The following is a 12056-nucleotide window of genomic DNA, read 5'->3' on the forward strand; positions in this document are numbered from 1 at the left end:
AGAATAGCGGAAAACAGAGGTGTGAAATTCCGCCACGTGTTATGAGGGAATAACTTTTGTTAAGAAAGATTTCTGATGTTTGTGTTAGACTTGACAATTAGAGCGTCGAGGTTTCAGTTTTGCTTATTGATAAGGTTTAAGCATTCAGTGATGGTCTACACTCAGACACACCCCTACTCTATATATATAATGTGCCATTGTGTTGGTTTTCATAGTTGAAGTTGCTGCTGTACCATTCATTTATTATTTAGCAGGTCCTAGATGTGTTCTTTTGTGTGCTAAAGAACGAAGGCCTCTGCCTAAACAAGGTTTCACTTGTTGCTTTGCTATGGATGGTGTCAAAGTACTTGCCTCTGGCTTTGATGCGGACGAGAAGGTATTGGTGTGGTTTTTGTCCATGTTTGCATGTTTTAGTGAAGTGCTTGCAAGTTGCTACCCTCTGAATTGGTCACTCTCTTTTTGAAATTGAAAGAAAAAGGACACAGGGAAAAGATGAATAAATATTTATTTCTAGGAGATATATTCTAATTTCAAATTAGTTATAAAATATAAAATTCCTTTTTTAACATAAATAATTTCTGATTTTACATATTTTTAATGATTGTGGTTCTGTTATTGTCTATTTCCATCCGTATTTTCAGTATCTTTTATTTTCATTATGAAACTTTGATATTTTTCTTCTCTTCATTGTTTTGACTTTCTTTAATTTTGATTAAAATTTTGTTACTATTGTGCTTATGGCCCATCAGTTTTCAGTTATTTTCTTAGTATTTTTTCCTTCACTCCTCCCTTCCTAATTTTGCTCTCAATTGGCAGTATTATTGTATGTAACCCTGCAGGTCAAGATAGAAGAATTAGTGACTGAAATGGGGGGAGCTCTACACACTAAGCTGTCATCAGATTTGAACTTTGTCATCGTGAAAAATGTTTTGGCTCTGAAGTACAAGGTCTGGTACATGGAGTTTTTGTTATATATTTCTATATTATTTTTAACTACGACATACAATTTTTTTATTGTTACAAGCAAGTTGGTCTTTCCTTCAGATTTATTCGTATTCCTAATTAGCTTATTTATGTTAAATTCCCTGTTGCATATTATTATCTTGTCCCCCAATGTATAACATAAAAAGCACTTGGGGGAATTGTATGCACTATGCATATTGAAGTCAATGTAAAAAGCTACCTTATTGCTTGAAATTTGTTGAAGAGAGTAACGCAGAATCTGGTCCAAGGGAGGAAGCTTCCGGTCTTGCTCTTGGTCATAGTTGGCGTTGTTTGACTCTACTTAAAAAATATCATATTCTCTAATATTAACCAACAAAAGGGGGTAGCTGTGTGCAAGGTTACTTGGTTGTTACATGGCAGTTGGATGTTATATTTAATCAAACTTTATTTCCTGGAGCAGCTATCTTATCCATGTTACCATGCAAATTGTTATTGTCATAGCTTAGTATTCTGCAGTTTTCTTCAGAATTGAGTTATGTCGTTCTTTCAAATATCAACACCTGAAGAATTTGTAGACTGTGGAAGTGAGAACAAATTGTAGTAGTATGAATCAACTCAAAATATTGATAACAATACCTTTGGGTTTTGTTTGTATAGTTGTATTTAAAAGTTCTTAAAAGTCTCACTTTTGTGCCTTCTAACAAGTAATTGTTTTCATATTTAAAGACACAAATACTTATGTGGAACATTATCAGGGGGTTCAACAGTTTGGACAATAGTGCTTACTGTGTGGATTCTTCTAGCAGTCATGATTTAACTAATTTTCTTTTCCTTAGTCACACATCATTGTTCAAGGAAAGATGATAAATCTCTTTGAAATTGAATTGTTTTTCTTTGGCCATCACTTTTGTTTTGTTTTGTTTTGTTTTGTTTTGTGCTTGGTTTATGTCCCAAATTGTTGGTGGTTTGTGGTGGCTAATATGGCTCTTAATGGAGCTCAGTTTTTTTGTTTCTTGATCTATCTCTTTTAGTTTTGGGTTTGGATACTCTTAGCAACATCTAGATGGACACTAATAAGTTCATCTGCCTATTGTAAATATTGAAGATATATGTTTTGTTTGCATGATAGTTTAGTAAACCAATTATAATTTATCCAATATTTGTGGAGATCTTATCTGATTGAATTTATTTTTATGCGATACAATCCAATCTCGTTATGTCTGGCAGTGGGCTTTGAATATCCTGAAGAAACCAATAGTTACTTATGAATGGTTAAAGCAATGCTCAGATGAGCATCGCGTTGTTCCTCAAGAGTCATACAAGGTCCTTCCTTTCTCTGGGTTAAAGATTTGTGTGACTGGAATCCCAGCAGGTTGTAAATTATCTGTCTGTCAGTATTGATCATATAGAATGCTTCTTGGTTAGATGCTAATTTTCTTTGAGTGTTTTCAGATAAGCGCAAAGAGATGGAAAAGCTTATTTTACAAAATGGTGGAAAATACTCTGCGGAATTGACAAAGAAGTGCACACATTTGATATCTGATATATCCTTTTGATAATTCTATCAAATGATGCTGTTTCTTTTGGACATGCAAATATTCAAGTGTTATTTGAGAAGAGGAGAACAAATCCTCCTTGATTTATACCAAAATATTTTTTTTCGCAGCTGCAATGTCAGCTGCATAAATGTCTTTCACAATTTTGCTTTAAGGTCATCTCTGTAGTCAGATCATCAACTTCTTGCTAGAGTCCCATGTCTGCATTAACATTTTCCTTATTTTGCATGAATGATAATATCTGCCTTTTGAGACTGTAAGGTACCCTTTGTTCGTGCTTATTAATAATCACTTGACAAAATAGTGACCTATGAGTCTATTCCATATACAGAGCATCCATTTTTTGTTCATATCATTACATTCAGACCATACCTCCACTTATATTGACAAATTTTATAGACATGATAGTATTTAACTACTTCCTTTGGAATGATTTACAAGCAAAAATAGTCTACATATCTTGCAATGAAATATAAGCAAAAGTTAAGGCTTTTTAGCATATTTCATGCTACTATCTCCAAAATACCACTCATTTAATTTTTATTTTCTATGAATCAATTTATTACTATCTTGAAGGATAATTTTGGTAATATGAATATTTTTTAAATGAAATTATATGATTAATTATCATTTCTTAATATGTGTGATTTAGTCTATTTTTGCATATAAATCATTCCGAAGGGAGTATTTGTTAGAATGGACGGTGTATATTCATATGTATTTTCTAGCAGTATGTGAAAGAGTTTCTGATTTATTATTGTACTCTAGCTGGCGAAATTGAAGTTCAAATTATGTTTCATAGTATCTGTAGATTCTGTATTAGTCAACGTTTTGAGTTTTAACAGGTAAGAACTAAGATTCATGTAAACAAGAATTCAGTATTACCGGCTTTGATGCATTGATACTTGGTGGTATTAATTCAGCCATTTGGTTTGATTATCACAATCTGTTAGAATGAATGGCGTCTATTTATATATGTTTTCTACCAGTCTGCAATGAATTTTCTGATTGCTTAAAACTTTTTTCACACTAGCTGGCAAATAGAAGTTGGAATTTAGTTTCGCAGTATCTGTACTAATGAACCTTTTGAGTAGACAGTTTTATATATATATATTTTCTTCCTAAGGTGGTATTTTGTATTTTGCGTGTCTTAGAGTCCCCTATTGCATTGACTTAGGGCTTAGACATCCATCTCTACTTGCAGTTAGTGTAAAAAGTATGAAAGGTTTGTTCTTATTTTCTCTGCATGTGATCCTCATTGACAGAATAACTCAGTATTTCGACTCAAAGATATGTTATTGAGGTTTTAACATGGTGTATTATGTATATTTGTGTTCTTGACTGTTCTTACGCTCCAGAAGGTGATAAATATAAGGTGGCTAAACGTTGGGGCCACATTCATATTGTGACAATGAAATGGTTTGATCAATCTATTGCTCGAAGAGGTAACTTTTACGCTTCGATGCTGTATGTTGTGGTACCTTTTGGGTTTCGAACTAAACAATAGGACTTCATCTGTTAGAGTATGTTTCCAATATTCTTTCATTTCTTTGCTGTAACTTTCTTGATAGATTTTCCCCGTTGCCACAAATAGGCTAGGCTGTTTGATATGATTCGAAATTCAGGGATCTTGAGTCTTGACACTATTACTGATAGATTCCTGATAAGATTAATGTTTTGGTTATGTAGGCCAGCACCCATTTTAGGAAAGGAATTAACGCACTCAACAAATTGGAGGGAGAGTTAGTTAGAATTGACTGAGAACAAATTATATATTTGTTTATAAAAGGGTATTTCATAGGGAGATGGATACTACCACCGCCCTTTATTATATGCACCTTGGGATAATTTTACAAATATTAAGAAAATTAGGTAGCGCATTAAATGATCTGTTTTGTTTATTGATGTTCTAAAATTGCTCTTTAACTAATATTTTAGTTAAACAATGACATTAAAAGGCAATCAATCAATTTTAGTGACGGGGTTCTGGAGACTAGAATACTCTTGAACTCTGTACTACGTCAGCTAAGCCTTGGGATTTATTGTGGGCTTCAGGGAGTGGCGGTTATTCTTTTTCACTGTTGGTTAAGCTCAACTACTTCGCGACTTCATATAAGTATATATATTATGTCTGCATATGTTGCACATTGTATTGTACTAATTACATTGAGGAAATATGGTTTCATATTATGTTTTTCAGTTTTCTCTCCTCTCAAACTCTGTTAGAGTTTCATGGTATTATTCACTGACTTCAATTATTTATTGATGTTTTTTTATGGATAGCATGTCTGAATGAAGAGTCCTACCCTGTTCAGAATGGATCTTTATCTTCTCGTAGAGTGACTAGGGACTTAACAGTGCAACATAGCCAGGAAAAGGATATTGGGAAAAGGCACTCTGTGTCATCCTCAAGAGCTGCAGATTCAAATATGCTAGTTTCAGATTGCGCCGAGTCTATGGATATAGATCCAGAAGCTACACAGTCAGAACATATGTCGTCTGTTTCAAATGTTCCATTTGTTAAACATCCAGATGCTGGAGCACCTCCATTACAGACCAGCAATGAATTGAATTTAGATGGTCTTGTTGCGAATGATTCTGAATCTGATGACAGTGACCTGTACTTAGCGGAGTGCAGAATATTTCTTGTTGGTTTTGAAGCTTCTGAAATGCGGAAGCTAGTTAATATGGTGCGCAAAGGTGGAGGCTCCCGATACATGTCTTTTAATGACAAACTGACACACATAGTAATTGGGAATCCTACAGAAATGTAAGTCTCTTTTGATATTAAGAATAAACTTTATGGATATATTTAATGTCTCTGTTTCTTGATAGTTTCTCTCCATTTTTGTTAGTTTTGTTAGCGGTATCAATGTAGATGATTCCTAGACGTTAGTTTCACAAATATAGCTTTCTTATGAACTTAATTTGGCAAACCTTATTCCTTTTTCAATATTTGTGATTTATCTTCACATGCATTTGTGTTTTAAAGAGAAAAGAAAGATGTAAGGAGTATTGCTGCTCTAGGTGTCGTTTATGTTGTTAAAACCTCATGGCTTGAAGATTGTGACCGTGAAAGGAAACAAGTTCCGGTTCTTCGGCGACACATTGCATGCGATCTACTTCTTCCAAAAGGTGTGCTGTCATGATGTACTTATTTGTGTTCTGTGTCTACTTTTTGGTTAATCTATTAGATTTTTCTAAAATAATTTGTGAATATGCTTTTATAGAGTTCGTAGCTTTATTTGCTTTCTGATTTCTTAAATTCAGCCAACTTAATAAAAGGAGCAGTGACTGGCATTATGCCTATGGATCAATTTACAAGCTCAAGTTTTCGTCAAAGCCTCCAGGCTGATCCGGTGGTGGGTAATAAGGACTTTGGAGTTAAAATGTCAGAATCATTGGAGAAAAACAAAGAAGAGAAACATGATATGGGTATGAATGTTGTCACATTCGGTAAAGCAATGGATAGAACTATGCCGCAAACTCAACTTCCTGATAATAAATTGAGGGTACAAAAGATGATGCAACAGGACTCCAATGCACATGTGAAGTCAACAAATATTTTCAAAGGGAAAACATTTTGTTTCTCGAATTTATTTCCTGAAGAAAGGGTAAGATATATGGATCTCTGTAAGTATAAAAATGGATATAATATATGTTCACATTTGAAATGTGAGTTGTAATGTAAGGGATCAGTGCACCGAAGTTTGAAAGATAGAATTGGGAGAACTAATGAGAGAAATCTTGGATGTTCTTCTCTGAGTGATATATCTAAAAGATACACTTGAATTCCATTGGTGAATTTTAAGACTGGTTTGGAGTTCGTCTTAAAATGTACCTCAACATGATACACACCTCCAGGTTTTTTCAGACAGAAACATGCCACAACTATAATTTAGCATAACCTTGAACTTCGTTAGTGTTAGAGATATAATACAGAAACCATTCACATGCCTTCACCTAACAAGCCTTTTGAGTTAGTTGCTTCACGTTATTCCAAAGAACTCTCAGTTCCCAATATTCAAACACAATTTCTGTTAACCAAAAGAACTCTCAGTTCCCAATATTCATTATTCCAAAGAAAGTTTATTTTTTCTGCAAACCTCAAGCATTAGTTAAGGTTACTTCAGGTTAAGTCCAGTAATTTGTCTTCAAAGTGAAATTAATGATGTATTACTCCCTCCGTCCCTTTTTATTAGCACCCTTTGCCTTTTTCACATATATTAAGAAAAGTAGATAGTGAATTTAATGTGTCAATTTTATATGTAGATGTTCCTGAAATACTCTTTATATATGAATGTGCTCAACTTTGACTTTTCATCTTCCAAGATTAATTAGTAACTTTAAAAATGACTTACATTAAGGTACACACTTTTTTTCTAAAGAGTGCTTATAATTAGAGATAGAGGGAGTAATATTCTTAATGTATTAACTCAACTGTTAAATTGGCATTATAGCGTTTCTACTTTTTTTCTTTCTTTTAGTTTCTGCAATTAATAGTCGCTGTCTCTAGACACATATTTGAGTACACATATATTTGAGTTGATTTTTAATTTAGTTTTGATCTCTTTTGCCAGAGAGACGAGATTGGTCAATGGATAAGTCAAGGGGGAGGAGAGATAATTAGTGGGCAAACAAAACAGAGTATCCACTATACTATTGCATGTCATGGTGTAAAACCCAGCTTGACAGGAGATTATGGAAGTACCTATATTTCCAGTCACTGGATACGATCTTGTTTGGTGGTAAGCCTGATTGGTCAAAAATGCAAATTTCCATTTTCTGGTTTATTTTTCAGTGTTGTATTCTTCTTCATTTTAAGGTGTTAAATGATTTATAGATCTCTCTCTCTATATATTGAATAAACGGGGATGTAGGTTGATGGAGAATGGCTTACCTTATTATGGCCCAACTGTTTCAAGACATTATAAAAAAAATGCATTTAATAGGAAACAAATAATAATGGAAAGTTATGGAAGCCAGATCTAATCATACATGTCTGGAAGAACTGAATACAGAATGTTGGGGAGATAGAAGCAAATGTTAACCATATGAACCAAATAGAGTGGACAAAATGGAGGAATGCTTCTGATGTAATTTTTGATAGAAAAGTAGTATTGACAACTCTAAGGAAAATTCAATCGCACACTTACAATGTCATGTCATATGGGATTGAATACTGGGTGATGGTAAGAGTCTATAGGAAAGTATGGTCGGTAATCAGTATTGTAGAGATTAGAACTCAATATTGGATGGGTGGTCATAAAAGATAAGGTGAGATCAGAAATGAAACCATTAAAGAGTAAATTGGGGTAGCTTCCGTCATAGAAAAATGGTGGCCTTGTCTTACATGGTTTTTGACTTTTTCTATGCTGATAAGACTTCTAAGGAAAATTCAATCGCTCACTTACAATGTCATGTCATATGGGATTGAATACTGGGTGATGGTAAGAGTCTATAGGAAAGTATGGTCGGTAATCAGTATTGTAGAGATTAGAACTCAATATTGGATGGGTGGTCATAAAAGATAAGGTGAGATCAGAAATGAAACCATTAAAGAGTAAATTGGGTAGCTTCCGTCATAGAAAAATGGTGGCCTTGTCTTACATGGTTTTTGACTTTTTCTATGCTGATAAGACTTCTAGAAGCATTAGTGAGGAGGATAGGCAAGGAGTTTGTTTGGCCATAATTTTTTGGTCTTAGAAAATTTCGAAGTTAAGGCATAATTTCATATGTAGTGTCCCCCAAGTATTGCAATTGTGAGATTTTGCTCCCCCTATGTTTCCATTGCACAAGTTGGGTCATGAATGTTTTCCCCCTTTTGCAATTAAGAGGTCCCTTTGATTTCCCCCAATTTAAAGCCTATGGAAACTTAATTCTGTGCAATTAAAAGGTGGGAATCAAAATTGCTCAGTCGCAATACCTAGGGGACGAAAAATGAATTAAGCTTCAAATTAAGAAAAGAGCTTTAATAAAGTGAAAGTTGTTTTGTAATTTTCACATTTAGCCTCCTTCTAAGTGAGATCCCGTGGAATTTCTATCAGAGGACCAAGAACTCTGCTGTTTTGTGTCCTGTCTACTCCAGAATTTGGATTTTGTGAGCAAACCTTCTTCTTGCTATATATGTCATTCTTCTCACCGATCACTAATGCCAAAACCAATATTTCCTTTAGAGACCCCGGTCTGTTCATCCCGACCTCTGCACAAATTTCTTCCTTTAAGCCTTTTGTGTAGATCCTACAGAGACGCTCTAGCAGATTGATTCGTAAAGGACCTGTGAGTTTCTCATATTGCTCCCTGTATTCCTGACAATCTTTTTTGTTTCAAACCCAACAGAAATTTGAATGGATTTTCCACCATTGTATGTTGACATCTTATCAATACAACTTCTTTGAACTTGACCCAATAAGTGTTTTCTGAGCAAGATTTGACCATGGAAGCTAAGAAAAATCCTTCCCCTTTGTAGCCACAAGAACAACTTGCATCTTCTCATCTTCACTTAGATTTCTCAAATGAAAATACCTTTTGATCTTCCCAATCCACCTCGATGCATCTCCTCCTTAAAACATAGGTATCAAACCTACAAAATCTTTCCTCATCACTAGCGACGCCTGTTCACTAATTACTCGAGTCTCCAGCTCCATAATTAGGGTTTCCCTTGCAATTGCACCTCTGACAACCCTTTCTCAACAGCTTCTATGTACGACTCCATCCTCTTCTTGACTATGAATTTCCTCCAGGACCAGAACTGCTCTCATACCTGGTGATAGGATCAACTGGTATGTAGTAGAAAGATTTAGAAAAATAATGAAGAATTAGGGTTAACCACCCCTGAATATTGTTCAAGTATCATCTGGAACAAGGAGTTCCAGAGCTTGAATGCAGCTACAAGAATGGTGAAATTTTAGGATCACCTTCCCTCCAACAAGAATGAGGCAAATCCCATCTAATTATTTCTTCTTTCCCTCCTATTTGTATAAAGACTAATTACAGTTAGGAGCTCCCCTTTCATACAGTCTTTGAATAGTTGGTCATCTATCAAAGACATGTTACTAATCTTTCCTTTTTTACCTCTAGAAATCTCCTTTTCTTGTTTGAATAAGTTTGTAAACCTTCATAATAACTACTAATCTAAAACTCACTTTTGCTTTTGAATGATGAAATTTAAACAATAAACAGACTGCTGTTTAGGGAGTATATAATCTACTTGGTGCTATAATATATAATTTTTTTATTTGTATAGTTATCATCTATTTAGTTTCCTTAGTTTTTTAGTTGTTTATGTAGTTCCAAAATATTAAATATTGTAAACAATCTTTTGTGTGTGTATCTTGAATAATAATTTTAATAAATTGTTTTTGTCTTGTGAGATGGATTTTTGCAGATTTGTTTGCTTGCATACTAATAATGTGATTATGATGTTTCTGTTCAAGGATGGATCCTTGCTGGATGTTGACAGTCATATTCTTTATTCGCCACTTCCCTGCTGTGTTCCCTTGCCTGGTTTTGAAAGCCTCCGGTTTTGTGTTTCACAATATGAAGAGAAAGATAGAGTTCTTCTTAAGAACTTGTGTATAGTTCTAGGAGCTAAATTTGCTTTGAAGTTGACTAAGAAGGTCACCCATTTGCTGTGTAAATTCACCAATGGGCCCAAGTACGAGGCTGCTTGTAAGTGGGGTATCCGATCAGTTACCTCTGACTGGATATTTGAATGTGTCAAACAGGTATTATATTATATTATAGTGACTATGTACAAGGCAGTGAGAACTTAGATGACTACTTGTGCATAAACATCTTGCTATGCATGCATGTCTACAACCCTACATGCATTTTCTCTCTTAAGGACTTTTAACAGGATGAAAAAGGTCTTTATCAACATGCTTTTTTTCTTTCTTCCAGAACGGAGTTATTGCCATTGATAAATTTTTGCCCAAAGAAGTCACCCCTCAAGACCAAGAGGCAGGAATTTGCACAGTGAGTCAATTTCCTACCCAGGCTGTTCGAATGATAAATGACATACCCTCCCAGTTTCCAAGTCAATCGCAAAGTTCAAGAAACACGGCAAATAAAAATGTAGATAGTGGACTCGACAATCATGAGACTCATTCTAAAATATCAAATATTAATAGCAAAAAGGCAAGGCTCATGGTAGAACCTGATCTGTATAGTAAGGCGCCTGCTACAGTAAGTTCAGATTCAGGTATTCATGTCTATAACTTGAATTTTTCTGAGAAAAATACACTCAAAGATGCTCTGGAGGTTACCCATGCTGTTCCAGATGTTGCTGCTGCAATTGAGGACTTATTAAATGATGATAAGTTAATGGTATGGTATGCGAGCATATATTTTTATAAATTTTCGTTTACTCCACGTATCTGAATTGTTCTTTCCTAAACCACTCTTTTTCTTCTTATCTCAAAGATGCATGGTCAGAGGTCCCCAGTGAGTACAGGGTGTGAGAGAAGTGTATCCATTAAGTGTGATCAATTTAATGGAGGTTGTACATTGTTTTATAATTTTATATTTTTCATAAATTTTTTTTGCATGTACAAGTGATCCTTCATAGTATAATAGATTTACTCATCTCATTTGTTCAGTCGTTTGTGAAGACAATCCAAATCCTCATACTGTCTTTGGATTATCGAAGCACTGGTTAAACAGGTTGGTTTGCTATGATTCCCTATTTAAATTTATCATGCTGTTGTCATCTCACCATATAGGCTGTGTCTGTTGATTCTCATCAGCTACCTTACAGTGGATTTGACTAGCTTATAAGCTCATTTAAGTAAAGTAGAAATATTTGGTAAATAAGTTTATCTCACTAGTTTATAGCATTTGTTTAGAAGAATCTGGTTTGATCAAAGTAGATATGTTTGATACATGAGTTTATCTCGTTGGCTTCAATAACTTATTGTTTTTTCTTCTCATTTTTACACTTACTATTTTAATTAAATTTCTTGTAAAAAAAAATATATATTTAAACTTCTCCTCTAGCTGCCCTCCTCCTCTGTTTTATAAACTAAAAGATTCAAATTATTAACGCACTTTCACATATTTAAATATAAACAAAATTGTATAAAAAGTCATATTAACATGTCAATTTATTTTATAAAACGGTCATTTATCTCTACTGAGGAACTTTTGCTCTGGTTTTCTCATTGTAATCAGTTTCATATTTCCATTTTAATTAAATACTATTCGATTCACCATTAATATTTCTACTCTGCTCTATCAGAAGATGATAACCTTGCACTCAAGACTACCCCAAAGGAGCACTCTCCTTTCTCATTAGAGCACTCTGTAGTTTACAACTTAATTCTTCAAAGCTATCCCATTCTAAATCCACAACTCCCTATTCATATACACAATAATTCTAACTTAACACATAACCAACGAACTAACTAACTACTAGTCACTAACTCTCCTAATCTATATCCTAATATCATGCATATCATTTTTCACCTTTGTCTAAATCAGTACTGAGCTTATGTTTTTCAGAAATGGCAGAAAAGATGATCATGGTGAGACTTCTCAAGACAGAAGAGCAGGAAT

The 12056-nt window shown here is 34.2% G+C and overlaps 1 protein-coding gene and 1 long non-coding RNA gene across 5 annotated transcripts in view; one reads left to right on the forward strand and one right to left on the reverse strand.

Annotated features, from left to right (window-relative positions):
• The first annotated feature begins 8 nt into the window (after window positions 1-8).
• Window positions 9-12056, forward strand: part of LOC101489302 (uncharacterized) — a 13348-nt gene continuing 1300 nt past the window's right edge. The window contains exons 1-14 of one of the 4 annotated variants that reach the window (XM_073367648.1): window positions 9-376; window positions 840-947; window positions 2173-2317; window positions 2398-2489; window positions 3853-3946; window positions 4785-5271; window positions 5494-5636; window positions 5772-6115; window positions 7082-7249; window positions 9938-10228; window positions 10404-10829; window positions 10926-10970; window positions 11079-11165; window positions 12003-12054. In XM_073367648.1, coding sequence (XP_073223749.1) covers window positions 329-376; window positions 840-947; window positions 2173-2317; window positions 2398-2489; window positions 3853-3946; window positions 4785-5271; window positions 5494-5636; window positions 5772-6115; window positions 7082-7249; window positions 9938-10228; window positions 10404-10829; window positions 10926-10970; window positions 11079-11111 — 2424 coding nt within the window. In that variant the 5' untranslated portion in view covers window positions 9-328 and the 3' untranslated portion in view covers window positions 11112-11165; window positions 12003-12054. Of the gene's footprint in view, window positions 377-839; window positions 948-2172; window positions 2318-2397; window positions 2490-3852; window positions 3947-4784; window positions 5272-5493; window positions 5637-5771; window positions 6116-7081; window positions 7250-9937; window positions 10229-10403; window positions 10835-10925; window positions 11002-11078; window positions 11166-12002; window positions 12055-12056 lie in introns of those variants that run through there. The other 3 variants (XM_073367647.1, XM_012715169.3, XM_073367649.1) reach the window with 3 other exon arrangements.
• Window positions 6983-12056, reverse strand: part of LOC140920147 (uncharacterized) — a 7837-nt gene continuing 2763 nt past the window's right edge. The window contains exon 2 of the long non-coding RNA XR_012162736.1: window positions 6983-9280. This is a non-coding gene — a long non-coding RNA (uncharacterized lncRNA). The remainder of the gene's footprint in view (window positions 9281-12056) is intronic.

Source organism: Cicer arietinum, chromosome 4 (genome assembly GCF_000331145.2).
Source record: "Cicer arietinum cultivar CDC Frontier isolate Library 1 chromosome 4, Cicar.CDCFrontier_v2.0, whole genome shotgun sequence".
Classification (NCBI taxonomy): Eukaryota; Viridiplantae; Streptophyta; class Magnoliopsida; order Fabales; family Fabaceae; genus Cicer; species Cicer arietinum.